Consider the following 16,669-nt stretch of genomic DNA (forward strand, 5'->3'; position numbering starts at 1 on the left):
CGAGCGAAAAATAAGAAGTGATAAGATTTTTAACGCATGCTATAAATAGCACTCCTTATTTCAGACTTTAGTGAATCGGGCCCAAAATGTTTTCACCAAAGATGAAGGGATGTTTGGTCAAAACAGTAATATGTTACTGAAACTTCATCTCTCGGTCCCAAACAGATTTCCTAATCTTACCATATAACATGTTGAAGCTCTTTACATGGCTTAGGGGAAAAAGGCATCTTTGCTACAAAGTCTCTGCCAAAGATGAAGTTTTATATTTGAAGATAATTTAAGACACATTAGGGACTAAAGGCTCGCCACATACTGTATAAAGTAAATAATATACACACATCTGCAACGGTTTATATATATATATATATATATATTGAACAAAGCTTGTCCAAATATTTATCATGTAGCTATTTAAATGTCCCCTATTTTTCTTTCTAATTCCTACAGAATGATGATCCTTTCAATCAATCATTGCAGCGTATCAGCCACAAAAATATGCTTAATCCTTAGGTAAGGGATCCCTTATCCGGAAACCTGATATCCAGAAAGCTCCGAATTATGGAAAGCCTGTCTCCCATAGACTCCATTTTAATCAAATAATTCAGATTTTTAAAATTGATTTCCTTTTTCTCTGTAAAAATTAGACAGTGCTTTGTATTTGATCCCAACTAAGATATAATTAATCCTTATTGGATGCAAAATAATCCTATTGGGTTTAATTGTTTTATTTTTTTTTAGTAGACTTAAGGTATAAAGGTCCAAATTACAGAAATACCCCGGAATCCGGAATACCCTTGGTCCCAAGCATTCTGGATAACGGGTCCTATACCTGTATATATATTTGCTAAATATCTATATTTAAAAGACAGTGTTATTAACAGACTGTACATCACAGCAATTACAAAAATAAACCTTTATTACTATATTAAATATTAAAATGTCTGGACAGCAAATATTCTAAAATTGCACTCAATTTGTTTAAAAAAATATAAAGAACCGTCTCAAATAAATTTGCTCCAAAGACAGCAGCCTTTCTTACATATACAACAATATGTGCACTATATAGCATATACAACTGGAGTAATAATGCACATCTTTTATGGGAAGCGAATGAAAAGTAAAATTTACTGGAGGTTTTATTTACCCTTTAAAGGCACTGAAACTTCTCAGTTCACAATTCAAGTACATTTATAAAAATGGCCCCAGCAACCAGCATTCTTTGCACAGGGGTTATTTTATGCTTCTGTTCAAAAGTAACCCTGCCACCATTAAACCAATGTGATGAAGGAAGACATCAGAGCTTGTAGAAACGGTGTTCCAAAGAGGCCCAACCATATTGTTAAAATCTTGTGAGAGCGAAACTTCATTCAGAGTGAAACATTCATAGGAATGACACAATGAAAAGATATAGCTTAACTGGTTTCTGATAATCCAAAGGTATTGTTTGTTACAGCGATGCTCTCTGGTGCTGCTGGAGTGCCACCTGTTGAATAGGACTGGGTATGGGAATGCACAATAAAAGTCCAAAAGTCCTCAAAGTTTCATTAGAAGTGCAAATGCTTGTAAAGTGCTTGATTTCTGGACAAGTTTTCTTTAGCTTTGCCATTACTGTGCTTTATGCATTGGATGCCATGCAAACTGTCTCTCCAGCTGCTACACTGGTTATTAGGTTTATGTTATGTATTTTCTAAATCTGAAACAACAACGAAAAAAAAATCACATTTAGTTACTGAACTTAAGAATAAGAAATAGCACAACCAATGAAACTCTGTTACAACTACATACTTGTAATGATCTGCATTAAAGTGGACCTGTCACCCAGACATAAAAAGCTGTATAATAAAAGTCCTGTTTAAATTAAATATGAAATCCAAATTACTTTTTTTCTTAACACATCCATACCCATTATATTAGCATTTAAAAATCCCAGATGTCAATTGAATATTGCCTGCTCTGCCTCTATGCCTTAGGCATACAATTTCCATTCAGCACTTTGTAGATGTCACTGCCCTCCTTACTTTCCCCCTCATCTAAAATTATGTGCTTAGTGTGTATGTAAGACAGCAGCCTTGAGCAGGAAGAACTGAGTTGTATATAGTAGATTTTCTCCCAGAAGCATCTATTGTACCTAATATTAAACCATGAAAACTAAATGGTACGTTAGGAACGATAATATCATATTTTATCTCTAAAATGAGTACATTTAATATAACTGCTTTTGTCTGTAGTGAAATATATAGAAAATAAAAATTGAAATCCTGAATTTCAATTCTGATTAAAACTTTGACAGCCTTTAGCATTAATGCATCTTAATATTTTTATCTCCCCCCTTACTTTATATCTTATTATTTTATAAAGTTTTATAGTATATAACTATTTTGGATTTTTTTGTACAAGGCATAGACACAATATCTTATATGACAAGGAACAGATCATATATTGGTGGTATCTGATGGTACAAAGTATAGTAAAATCACAGAATAGTCAAAATTTAAATCTGAATTTAAGGCTTGCGTTGCACCTCATCTCTCGGTGGGGGGGAGTCATTTATAGCAATCAGCGGTAGTTTTTGGGTAGGCAGGTTAGATCTGTATTTTTGCTCTGTTTGGGCTTCATATGTAATTTTATGTGACGTTGGCTAACAAATATATCTCCTTTACATTCCATAATCATTTCTGTATTGCTCCATTTCAGTGAGTTGGCCAGAACTTTATGCCACTTTATATACATATAATATATCTTACTATATATAGTACATTATATGTATATATCTTGTTTTTACTTGTGTTAAACCCCATGTGCAGCCCAGTTCCTTAAAAAGTGGAATTGCTGCATTTAGCTTCACTCTATTTATGTTTTGGAGAAATGTGAGACTTACTGAATCTCTGCAGGGGGATTTCTATTGTGCTTAGGTAGGCAAAATCCATATCAGTTTAAAGGGCATGCCCAATTTTTCAGCTTCAAGGGAGCCTTTGGAAATACTGAGCAGGAGTACAGGTGTAGGTTAATAAGGTTGTGATTTAATATACAATTTAAATACACAAGGGGAGCACCACCCAGTGTATTAAGCTTTTCCTTTAAGGGCTCTGGCACATGGGGAGATTAGTCGCCCGCGGCAAAACTCCCTGTTCGCGGGTGACTAATCTCCCCGAGTTGCCTTCCCCTGCCATCCCATCGGCGACAATGTAAGTCGCTGGTGGGATGGCAGACGCGGCGGCGCGATTTCGGGAAATCGCCGAAAAAGACTCGCTAGTCTTTTTCGGTGATTTGCGCAAAATCGCGCCGCCGCATGTGCCATCCCGCCGGCGACTTACATGTTCGCCGGTGGGATGGCGGGTCATGGCAACTCGGGGAGATTAGTCGCCCGTGACAAGGGAGATTTGTCGCAGGCGACTAATCTCCCCGTGTGCCAGAGCCCTAAAGGACATGTCAACCCCCAAAATAATTTTTTGCCTTATAAGAGAAAACTTAATTATAAGCAACTTTGCAATATACATTCATTACACATTTGTAATGGTTTTTCCGTTATTTGTATATATAACTGCTCTTAAAAGCAGTGTCTGCCTGTCTATTCAGTGTCTTTCTATTCTCTGCTCTGATGGCTCTGACTCTTCAAACAATGTAACAAACGCCAGCAGACTGACAGACCTGCCTTGCTGGAGGAGCCAGGCACTTGCAACATTTTTTAAAAAGTAACAACCAGGAGTTCAGCAAATGCTGCTTTCTATAGCAATTACATTTACACATAACTTTTAAAGTACTAATAATTTGTAATAAATTGATATTGGAGAGTTGCTTAGAATTATGTTTTCTTTTATTAGGCAAAAAATTATTTTTGGGGTTGACATATACTCTAAGGCCACTAAAACGTTTTCCTACACTCAAAAGCCCACTGTTCTTTAAAACATATACTCTCCAATTTTAGAATTTAACATAAAGTGACTGATCCTCTTAATAAATCTAAATATCAAGATTAAGATAAGGTAATGTTATAATTTTATCAACTTACCATGTTTCTTTATATAAACACAAACAAATATGCATAGTGCAGCAGCAACAGCAATAGCAGTGAGAGACAGCTGGAAGCTCCGTTTATTGGTGCTCTGACTTTTACCTGAAACTGAAATCCAGATAAGAAGTAAGTACACACTATAAGAGAAATATATATATATATATAAAGTTGGTAAACATGTCCTCCTCAAGCTTGAGAAAAGGCCAGATGTAGGCCTGAAACGTTGCTATATTCAAAAAACATGTATATCAAATAAAGGCTTTTTTACTGGAGACAAGAAGGTGCTGTTTGCTATTTTTCTGTATGGTATTTGTGATGGATTATGGCCACTGAACAGATGTGCACCTGCTTCTGATTGGGAGAGAGACGCGGGAGCTGAACATTAAAATACCTATTACTCCTGGGATGTATCACCAAGAAGTGTGATGTGGCAAGAAGCAAGACCTTTAGGGCCGCAGTAGATGGGGAGATTAGTCGCCCGCGACAAATCTCCTTTGTTTCGGGCGCCCGCAAGCGACTAATCTCACCGGCTTGAATGTAAATCACCAGTAGGATGCCTTGCAAGGAAACTTCTGCAATTTCGGAAAATCGCGGTGCCGCATATGCCATCCCACCGGCGATCTACATTCAAGCCGGTGGGATGGCATATTGGGGAGATTAGTCGCTTGCGGGCGACTAATCTACCCCTCTACCACGGCCCTTAAATGCCAAATCTTATGATTCTAATTAGCACAGTAGATTAAAATCTTAAAAGCCCTTCAGGCAGTGATGAGTGAATCCCCTAAGCCACTGCAAGCTAATCTGCACCTGACCCAGCCCAGTGCACCAATTTATATACCCGTGCCCAAACTGACCCCCTTATCAGACATCATCAGAAGGGGTGAGGCGAGTGCAGTTATTTAAACCCATGCCGCCCTGTCACTTAGGGGCTGATACAGCAAAGAGGGATTGTGCGTCCACAACCTGCCTCTGCCGTTGGTTTTGGCCTGACTTGCACATAATTAATTATCAGATGTACAGAAAATCCAACTGTATGTAGCCATGGAGTCTTTTCACGATTTGCTTTTCAACAATAGCTGATTACACAAATCTAACCTGAACAAACTACAGAGAATCTCCTGATATGATGTAACTGCCACTGGCTGAGAAAGGAGTCCCAGTAAATACCTGGTATGGTGAAAGTCAGAACTGTTGCTTCTTGCAAGGCTTCATTCCAAAACATGCAGGTGAATGTGTTATTTGATATAGAGGAAACCCTAACTACACTGGTGACATTGAAGAGTTTAGCAGCAGTCACTGTGTAGCTGGTATTAACCAATGAACTCAGGTTCTTTTCTCCATGGACCCATGTGACCTCAGCTTCTGGATACCCTATAGACTGGCATTCAATCTGTTTCACAATGTCTCCTGAGGATGCCATAATGTCTGTGACACGGATATTTATCTCTTTGTAATGAGCTAAAAGGGAAAACACAGTAATAAACACAAGGAAATGACAGACTGGGACAAACTGACACAAACACTAAGCAACAAAGTTGTTTCCTTATTTACCATATGCATTCCATCAACTTATTAATTACATGAAGCATTGGCTGTTGTCATACACAAACAGAGCAGCAGCCAGAAAAGTAGATACACGTGCTCTATAAATAAAAAGGCAATCATCTCTCTGCACTTTTTCAAGATAAAGGACCATATTTAACCCAGTGAGAAAAAGTTTTGTCACATGAAACTCATGGATGAGATTCAATTTGAGATACAATTAAATTCAGAAAAACTTATCTCAAAGTTTATCACATAAAAACTCTACTGAAGTATATGGGGGAAAAAACGAAACTGAATTTAGAAAAAAGTTTTGTCTCCTTGAATTGAATTTCATCCATATGTTTTCATGTGATAAACCATGAGAACTTTTTTTCACTGAACTGAATCTGGCTCAAAGTCTGGTAATATATTTTGCATAATTGTGACTTCAAGATCATGAGAACAAAAAATGTTGCTTCTCCCATGTATAAAGTTATTCTGCGAGTTTTCAATTTCCCCTTTTTTCTCCAGCTCTTCCCCTAAACATCTCAGGAGCACAGACATGCGAAAAACCATTCCATCCAATGAGGCACACCAGCATTTATTTAAGGGAAATCAGTAAACCAAGTTGGGTTCTCTATCCATTTAAGAGAAGTATATGGTACTGTCAAGCAACACAAAAATATTTTAACTTGTGAAATAGTACATGAGAAGTCTTGTCATTTCACATACATCTGCCCCTAAGCAATTGCATTTTTATTTCATGGCCCTTTATGAGAATTGTGACCGATAACAGAACAGACCTTACCTTGCACAGTCAGACCCATAGATTTGTAGTCAGATCCTTGAGCTGATATAATGCAAATATAGCGCCCTGAGTCAGTAAGCTCTACATTGCTGATCTGCAGGACTGCATGTCCCTTATGCAGTTCTTCCTTTAGAATTCTAACACGCCCTCTGTAGTCTTCATGCTGGGCTGAAAGGTTCTCTGTCCCTCTAATTAATTTGATGACTTCTTTCCTTCCACCTTCTGCCGCAATGTACTCCCAATAGACCTCCACATCATCTGCCTTTGTACCTTTCCCCACCTGGAAATGACACTCCATGTTTACTTTACCTCCATATTCTGCAGTGTAGTGGGATTTGCCAGCTTTTACAGTAAAAAGTGCTGTGAAAACAAATATATTAGGGAGAGTTGTTAACACTTCTAAACACCAGTACCTACATTTGCATGGGAGCCACAGACAACACACACACAGCACAAAAATTATAATGAAAACAAGTAACACAAGCTTGTTGGAGAAAGGCTGCAGCTGTTTTATTATATAAACACTACAACATTGATTTTATCATTATAAAAATATCTTTTGCCATTCACATACAGAAACATTTTTACCAGCCAGCCCCTGCATACATTTCTACAAAGGGCTGTCTTGAATCAAAAATGCTTACTTAAGCGTTTCCACACTGAAATTCATATAAACGTCAACAGAGAAAACTACCCATGTGCTGTTAGCCTAAAGGTGTAGGTAGAGTTTGCCTCTCAGGTAGGGCCGTTCTAAAACAGTACCATTATTCTGCGCAATAAGCTGCAGGTACTTGGGTTGCTTGGGGTTTAAGTCAACCAAGCATTACAATATAATTGCCTTCTGCATGGTCTGCCTAGTTTCCCTAACCTTGTGTATAATATTCTATCTTCCCTCCTGCTGGTCTAAAATATGGAATAGAGGCAGCAGGGATGTAACCTAACCTTCTTGTGCATCCAAATAATATATATTTTAGGCCCTCCCTCATAGGTTTGGAGTGTGCTGCTGCTAATGTAAGAAAATAAAAATGTCCTTACCACTAAGTACCCCACAATGGCACAAAAATAATACTGCTATAATGAGTCTTCTGTGCATGGCCATTTCAACCCTGAAATTGATCAGAGAAACAATATGTTTGTTAGTGCAGATCAACATTAGACGACACAGATCAACATTATACTTAAGGAATTGCACATCTGAAAAACTGGAAAGGTACATGCTCTTCAGTCAGGTTTATATTATCAAAGGTGTAACTTTGCCAGTGCAGAGAATAAAACTGTTTATTTTCACATTTTCATTTTTTATACAGTATTTGATGCACCTTAATGTTCTGGATACTTCATGAATGACTAGGTTTTTAAGACTCCAGATACTCCCTCTGTAAGATTCTATCAGAGAATTCTAGTCCAGGCTCTCTCTTTGAATCTTTTGGCTTCTTTGCTCAAATAATATCTCGTATGGCAACAAATTGTGTTAGACTGCTGTGTTACAAATGAAGGGTGGTGGGGACTGGGAGTCATCTTGGTTCCATGGTCACCTCCTCAGATTTGGAGACAGGTGTTTGGGGAAGTTTTCACAGGTGGAACACCTGGGGAAAGTCCCAATTCACTTTCTGTTCACAGAAGCTCTATAGCAGTACCCCAGCATTCTGCATTGTTTCTTTTCTGGACTTCGATGTTGATATCACGCTGAAGACAAGGGTTGGTCGTACTGTGAACTCAGGAGCACTATCATCTATGTATCTATGTAGGTCTCAACTCAAATCTCAGGGGTTGTATCACTATCTATCTTTTTATCTATCTCTGTCTGTATGTCTGTCTATCTGTCTGTTATTGTGCTAAAGCATGAATTAACAGTATATATTGTGATCACAGAAATAATCCAATGGAAAGAGTTTATAGGTATATTTATGTCAGGCTAACAGATAAAATTAAGTATTTTACATAATTCAAGCTAAATAAAAAGAAAAAAGTTCTTGCATTCAATTCAACTTTTTTCTAAATTTACATTTGCATAAAAAATAAAAAAATTACCTTGCTTTAGAAAAACATAATTTTACAACATGCACAATTCAGTTAAAATTGCAAAGCAAAATGTAATTAATTAAAATACAATTTTTTACTGTTTTGAATGACCTGGAGCACATTCAGCTGCCAAGTACAGCTATATATACAGTATAATATTCCTACAGTGAAAAAATCTACCCACAAATATACATCTACCCACACCGGTACTAGAGGTGAAACATCCTATTTGGATACTGTCAGCATTTGTAAAACAAAGCACCAGAAGTGGATGGCAGCCTACACAACTCCTAAACTGAGTAACTATATCTGTCAGTGGGCTGTAATGGTTCTGATGTTGACGAAGACAACATTTTTTGACACATAGTGGAAAGTTCTCAGTTACTTGTAGAGAGCATGGGGGGGGGGGGGTGCAGGGCTGGAACTAGGGGTAGGCAGAAGAGGCACATTTCTAGGGTGCAATGCTGTGGGTGGTGGGGCGTTATGCTTCAAGGCAATTGGCTTATTGAACTAAAGCTCAATAGTTTCCCTTAAGTGCTTTGTCTCTGCTGCTTTCTTACTCTGTAAATTGGCAAAAGATTCCTGTTTCCTTGGATTAATGTCACATGTTTTCTCTGTGGGTGCAAAAATGCACACTTCAAAGCTGCCAACTCCCTCCATACTCTCTGGGGTTACCCTTTTCCAAGCCTCTCCCTCCAGCTTCCTGTCACTATTACCACCACCTGCCATTCCCTCCATTTTTCTGATTTCGCCATCTCATCTAGAACCGCATGCATGGAGTATTCAGTTCCTTGTAACACCCTGAGGTCATTTATCATATAGATAAATGTAAGATCATCACCTGGGATGTAAAAATACACAAGTCACTTATACCCTTAATGGGACTGCACTAGGCAAATCCATAATGGAGAAGGACCTTGGAGTCCTTGTAGATAATAAACTTGGCTGTAGCAAGCAATGCCAGGCAGCAGCTGCAAGGGCAAACAAGGTTTTGAGCTGTATTAAAAGGGGCATAGATTCATGGGAGGTAAGGCCCCATCTAGAATATTCCTTGCAATTTTAGTCTCCAGTACTCAAACAGGACATTACAGAAAAAAGCAACTAAGCTGGTAGAGGGTATGGAAAGCCTCAGTTATGAAGAAAGACTGGCCAAGTTAGGGTTGTTTACACTGGAGAACATGAGTTTAAAGGGTGGTATGTTAACTATGTATAAATGTATAAGGGAATCATATAATAAACTCTCATGCTTTATTTACCATTAGGTCCTTCCAACTGACACAGGGGCACCCATTCTGATTAGAAAAAAGGAGGTTCCGTTTAAATATTCGGAAAGGTTCCAGCCCTGCACCCCCCCCCCCCCCCCCCATGCTCTCTACAAGTAACTGAGAACTTTCCACTATGTGTCAAAAAATGTTGTCTTCGTCAACATCAGAACCATTACAGCCCACTGACAGATATAGTTACTCAGATTAGGAGTTGTGTAGGCTGCCATCCACTTCTGGTGCTTTGTTTTACAAATGCTGACAGTATCCAAATAGGATGTTTCACCTCTAGTACCGGTGTGGGTAGATGTATATTTGTGGGTAGATTTTTTCACTGTAGGAATATTATACTGTATATACTAAAGATTTTTTACTGTGAGAGCTGTGAAGTTGTAGAATTCCCTCCCTGGACCAGTCATACTGGCTAATACATTATATAGCTTCAAAAAGGGGTTAGATGGCTTTTTAGCAAGTGAGGGAATACAGAGTTATGGGAGATAGCTCTTACTACAAGTTGATCCAGGGACTGGTCCGATTGCAATCTTGAAGCCAGGAAGGAATTTTTTCCCCTTTTGAGGCAAATTAAAGAGGCTTCAGATGTTTTTTTTTGCCTTTCTCTAAATCAACTAGCAGTTAGGCACGTTATATTATTATGAGACAGCAATGGCTATAGTCTTATTTCACTTTCAAATTGGTCTCAGATAGAACTGATGGAGGCTCATTATTTACTGGCATAAAGCACTCTGAAACTGCACTTTTTTCATGGTTCTACTACAGACAGATATGTCTCTGAGCATAAGGGCACAGGGACACCATTTCAAGATTTTGCCTCCTGTAGGGGAGGGCTTGTGCACAGGTTAGCCCTAAGGTTACAAGTGAATGGCACAAAAATAGTACCATCATGCCAATATTTGTATAGGCAACAACCATTTGGAATCTCAGGATGCAGCCAAAAAGAGGTAGAAAGAAAAATGTACAGTAACTCTCTGTAAATCTGCATCACCAGGTTGCACCACAACTCTGCTACTCCAAAAGAAAAAAAATACAAAACATTTTTTGAGGGCCAGGGCAGGATTCAGCAAGTTTCCAGAACCTTTTCTTTTCTAGCATGAGGACAAATCTAGAAGTGTGACCGTTAAGTTAGTTGTGTTAATTTGACTACCTTTTATATAGTAGGCCTCTACTGTAATACTCAAGTCACATAAGGAGTAACAGCGTGACTAAACAGAACATCAAGAGTTAATTTCAGATTCAGTACAAATTATACTTCTGCTTTTTTTAATCAGCTGTTTTGCCTTTCCCAAGCACCACATGCTTATACATCTGTGGTACAGAGGACAGCAAACCCTTAAAACAATATAAGTTAAAAGACAACAGCTTTCGTTTCTTATTATGAATAATAGCTAGGCACAGCTGCAATTGAAAGGAACACTAAAGGCTTAGAGGCATATTTACAAAAAGGTGAAAGTGAATTGAAAATTTAAATATTTTCACCAAAATGAAAATGAAAATTAGATATTGCAGCTTGCTTTCTGGTTCTGCAGACATGAACCAAACAGGCCAAGTGATTTAGGGCAGTCATAACATAACTGCACCCTTTCCAGTAACAAGCCAGGAGTAGATCATGGGAAATCCCACAGGGATCTCTTCTCAGAGACAAAGGGGTTATTCAGCATTCTTACTAAGAAGCAACTGACCCTATGAGCTGTTATGTTATATAGCCCTTTCAGCATTCACATTTTGGGGTTTATCATCATAAACTAGAATTAGGTCTGTAAATATATTATGTATTAATACAGTGGTGTGAAAAACTATTTGCCCCCTTCCTGATTTCTTATTCTTTTGCATGTTTGTCACACTTAAATGTTTCTGCTCATCAAAAACCGTTAACTATTAGTCAAAGATAACATAATTGAACACAAAATGTAGTTTTTAAATGAAGGTTTACGTTATTAAGGGAGAAAAAAAAACTCCAAATCTACATGGCCCTGTGTGAAAAAGTGATTGCCCCCCTTGTTAAAAAATAACTTAACTGTGGTTTATCAATTTCAATTTTCAATTTCAATATCAATTTCTGTAGTCACCCCCAGGCCTGATTACTGCCACACCTGTTTCAATCAAGAAATCACTTAAATAGGAGCTACCTGACACAGAGAAGTAGACCAAAAGCACCTCAAAAGCTAGACATCATGCCAAGATCCAAAGAAATTCAGGAACAAATGAGAACAAAAGTAATTGAGATCTATCAGTCTGGTAAAGGCTATAAAGCCATTTCTAAAGCTTTGGGACTCCAGCGAACCACAGTGAGAGCCATTATCCACAAATGGCAAAAACATGGAACAGTGGTGAACCTTCCCAGGAGTGGCCGGCCGACCAAAATTACCCCAAGAGCGCAGAGACAACTCATCCGAGAGGCCACAAAAGACCCCAGGACAACATCTAAAGAACTGCAGGCCTCACTTGCCTCAATTAAGGTCAGTGTTCATGACTCCACCATAAGAAAGAGACTGGGCAAACGGCCTGCATGGCAGATTTCCAAGGCGCAAACCACTTTTAAGCAAAAAGAACATTATGGCTCATCTCAATTTTGCTAAAAAACATCTCAATGATTGCCAAGACTTTTGAGAAAATACCTTGTGGACCGACGAGACAAAAGTTGAACTTTTTGGAAGGTGCGTGTCCCGTTACATCTGGCGTAAAAGTAACACAGCATTTCAGAAAAAGAACATCATACCAACAGTAAAATATGGTGGTGGTAGTGTGATGGTCTGGGGTTGTTTTGCTGCTTCAGGACCTGGAAGGCTTGCTGTGATAGATGGAACCATGAATTCTACTGTCTACCAAAAAATCCTGAAGGAGAATGTCCGGCCATCTGTTCGTCAACTCAAGCTGAAGCGATCTTGGGTGCTGCAGCAGGACAATGACCCAAAACACACCAGCAAATCCACCTCTGAATGGCTGAAGAAAAACAAAATGAAGACTTTGGAGTGGCCTAGTCAAAGTCCTGACCTGAATCCTATTGAGATGTTGTGGCATGACCTTAAAAAGGCGGTTCATGCTAGAAAACCCTCAAATAAAGCTGAATTACAACAATTCTGCAAAGATGAGTGGGCCAAAATTCCTCCAGAGCGCTGTAAAAGACTCGTTGCAAGTTATCGCAAACGCTTGATTGCAGTTATTGCTGCTAAGGGTGGCCAAACCAGTTATTAGGTTCAGGGGGCAATTACTTTTTCACACAGGGCCATGTAGGTTTGGATTTTTTTTCTCCCTAAATAATAAAAACCCTAATTTAAAAACTGCATTTTGTGTTTACTTGTGTTATCTTTGACTAATAGTTAAATGTGTTTGATGATCAGAAACATTTTGTGTGACAAACATGCAAAAGAATAAGAAATCAGGAAGGGGGCAAATAGTTTTTCACACCACTGTATATACAGCCTTTTTTACATAAAAGAAATGTATAAAAATAAAGGAAATAAGGGGCAGATTTATCAAAATATTAAATTAGAGCCCACAATAGAAAAATTCACCCACTTTCTATTCATTGCTATGTGATGTTTAGAAGTGTATTTATCAAATGGTAAACTCTAACCTTCACCCCCTGATACATACACTTCTAAAACTCCCATAGAAATGAATAGAAAGTGAGCATATTTTTCTGTGGTAAACACTAATCTCGCATTTTGATTAATCTGCCCTAAGTATTTTATAGACATATATGAAGGTGAGGGGAAAAGATTGACTCAGATGTTTTTTTAAGGTGGAGGTGCTAAATCTATAAAAGTACATGTGAGAGGCAAAATATTCCCTGCTGAGCTGCACATTTTCTGCTAACCACATGCCTACAATGTGTTGTAAAAACATGTAACTTACTCCGACACATTTCCCACATTCTCCTGAAAAACAAGTCTTTGATGACGTTGTCACTGAGATTTTACTTTTCCTTTTATTGAAAAATACATGCCAGGACTCTGTATGGCTTAAACTACTCAGCCAAGATACGCAATGAAGAAAGTTCCAGGCAGTGCATTCCCTGAAACACACTATGGGGCATGTCCATTATTCAATAAAATTAAAATCTGGAATATTTTCGCTAAAAAGGAAATTCACATTGCTTTGAAGAGCATTTGCATCTTTTAGCCACATTAAATGCTTTATGACATAAATTTATTAGTCACTTTTCCAGTGCAATTTCGGCACATTATGCATGTGCGGTATACTTACAACTTTAAGTAGATATCACCATGATATTACAACTGAAATACTGATGCAAAGTTAGAAAAGGAAAACATTTTCTCACTTTAGTAAACATGCCCCTATATCTCTTGGGAAACACCAAGCTTCCCATTTGGATTGCCTGCCCAGGGATAGTGCTATAACAGGCAGGAAAAGCAAATGTGAAAGCCCCATTGCAAGGATAGGCTTGGGTTCTCCTTCCCGCAACAAAAAAAACACAAACATTAAATGTGCCACCCTTTGTCCCAAAGAGCCCTCTGTGATGTGTATGCCTTCCTTTTCTGCCTCTTGCCAGCCTTCAAATGGAAGTGACTTGCTCTAAATAAAGGTCTTGCTCAAGGAAAAATGCTGGTTTTACAAAAGATGAACTTGATTTTACCAAATACGATTTGACTGTGATAAAACCTGACAGAAGATGCCTGAGCCAATGTGAATATAATGATCATTTTTGTTAGGTCTCATACCTTACCCTTCCTTTCCAATCTGCAGTTCAAATGCATGCGTGAGATAAGTGTAACACATTATATATATTCTGCCTCTAACATGGGAATTCCAGAGAGGTTTGTTTCTGCTGCTGGGGATCTTTAACTAAAAACCTGAGGAGGAAGAAGGTGAAACACAAACTTGTCAGGTCAGACTTTCATGCAACACAAGCATGAAAAATGTTCCTGGAGGTGCCCATGAGAGCTATAATTGGCTTACTGATAGCCCCTATGTTGACTGGCAGCCTACAGAAGGCTGTTTGGCAATTACACAGGGTTTTTATCAATCAAAGCCTCCTAACTAGAAATTCAAACAAAAGCACCTGTTTTGAGGCCACTGGGAGCAACATCCAAGGGGTTGGCAAGCAACATGACGCTCCTTAACCACTGGTTGGGGATCACTGGTCTAGTGCTACCACACTGTGTGAGTGCAGCAGTCATACAATGTTTTAGTTTTGCTACACAATATACAGGTCATAACAGACCAGGTTAATGTACAACTATCCAGCAATGCAAAGCCAACATGTAGATGTACACTGTACCTTTCCTTTTAGTCCCGCTTCACTATATATCAGCTCCTCCAGTAAGTGGCATATGCTTCTATGCAAATCTGGTGCCTATACTGCAAGCTGGGAGTGCCTATTGGTACTAAGAAAAGTTTGTGATGACACGGGATGATTGAAATACAGAAGCAACACAGGTATTAGGTACTATAACCTTATGTTACCTGTATTCATAATGATATGTCTATTATATACACTGCATGTCCTTCAACAGCAGCAGCTGGGACAGCTCCATTATCAGGTATTAGAGAAACTGTCTTGCCTTGATACAAACACTGTGCCAAAGCTGCAGCCCTTTCAAGAAGAAAAATATACCATACTGGGCCCCCCACAAAAAACATTTTTCGGAGGGGCCCAGTATGCACAGCAGCCTGTACCAGGACCTTCCTCAACCCACTTGCATCCCCTGCCCCCTCCGAGATATGTAAAAGAGCGGCTGGGAAGGGGAGATTTCCAAAAACTATAGTGGAAGCAGACCCTGTGCTGTTGGCCCTTGGTGCCCCCCTACAGTGTGTCATAGCACTGCCCCCAAAATATAATTCTGGTTCAACCCACGGATTTCCAGCTATTAAACTAGAATTTCCGCAGCCACTGCGACTTAGGGGTTATTGGGAATTGTGGTTAAGGAACAGCTGAAGAGCCACAGGTTTAACAGCTGGTCTGTACAACTATACAAGGTACAATGATATTACAGCATGATCCTTACATCACACTGTAATCCAGCCAGAAATTCTGCTTACTTTCTCCTGTCACTTTGTCACCTAAAGAAAACTTTGCAAAATATACAGAACAATTTATCATCTGAACTGATTTCACATGAAAGGGAATTCCACACCTCGTAAATCATAAATCTCAGGTATTTCAGAGCAAGGCTTTGTAAAAACACTGACCTGGAGTAACAGCCTTCAGCTTAGAGACATATAACTTGCAAACTTGCCAGTCTTGGGATGCCTACAGGGGTGCCCCAGGCTACTTAGCTCTTCCCTGTCGGCAGTGCTGCCTCCCATCCAGAGTTCATGCTGCTGTTCTTCTTGTAGGTTTCACATAAAAACACGTGTTTTTTTTGTAGCATTTTCTTTTTCAGGAAGTAGGATGTGCATGACATGCAAATGAGCAAATGAGCAAATATAGAATGTAATAATGACAATAATGACTTCCCCTTTCTATGAATATTCTGTTTTGTTTCCTGACTCAAGGAAATATCAGCCTCCTTAAAGACAAAGATGACAGAATTTACAGACATTACTTGGGAACCTTTAAAGTTTGACATGCCAAAATTCCTCCCACAGATTATGTCAGTTCCTGGACATTACTGGCACCCAGCAGGAAAAGCTGGAAAGAGGAAAGAACCAGCAAACCCCACTTGTACATCTCTGGCATTTCTTCAAGCTGTAGAAAATGTTCTATTCTAAGGGGCTGATTTACTAATCCACGAATCCGAATGAGAAAAATTTGGATTGGAAAACGAACATTTTGTGACTTTTTCATATTTGTTGCGATTTTTTCGTCGCCGTTACAACGTTTTCGTAAATTGTCGCAACTTTTTCGTAACCATTACGACTTGCGCGAATTGTCGCGACTTTTTCGTAGCCATTACAAATTTCGTAAATTGTCGCGACTTTTTCATAGCCATTATGACTTTTGTGAATTGTCGCACTTTTTCATAGCCATTACGACTTTCGCGAATTGTCGCGACTTTTTCGTATTGAGTGCATTGTGAGTCTTTCAGAAGGAGAAAGCACTGCACATTAGAACTGCTT

The 16,669-nt window shown here is 38.8% G+C and overlaps 1 protein-coding gene across 1 annotated transcript; it reads right to left on the reverse strand.

Annotated features, from left to right (window-relative positions):
- Positions 1-898: 898 nt before the first annotated feature.
- Positions 899-16,329, reverse strand: LOC101731191 (programmed cell death 1 ligand 1). The gene is made up of 6 exons (XM_018090959.2): positions 15,800-16,329; positions 7,380-7,450; positions 6,345-6,704; positions 5,180-5,470; positions 4,010-4,120; positions 899-1,693 (listed from the first exon to the last, which is right to left on the reverse strand). Exons 2-6 carry the CDS (start codon positions 7,441-7,443, stop codon positions 1,677-1,679), a joined length of 843 nt encoding a protein of 280 aa, XP_017946448.2. The 5' UTR covers positions 7,444-7,450; positions 15,800-16,329; the 3' UTR covers positions 899-1,676.
- Positions 16,330-16,669: the final 340 nt, after the last annotated feature.

Source organism: Xenopus tropicalis, chromosome 1 (genome assembly GCF_000004195.4).
Source record: "Xenopus tropicalis strain Nigerian chromosome 1, UCB_Xtro_10.0, whole genome shotgun sequence".
NCBI classification, from domain to species: domain Eukaryota; kingdom Metazoa; phylum Chordata; class Amphibia; order Anura; family Pipidae; genus Xenopus; species Xenopus tropicalis.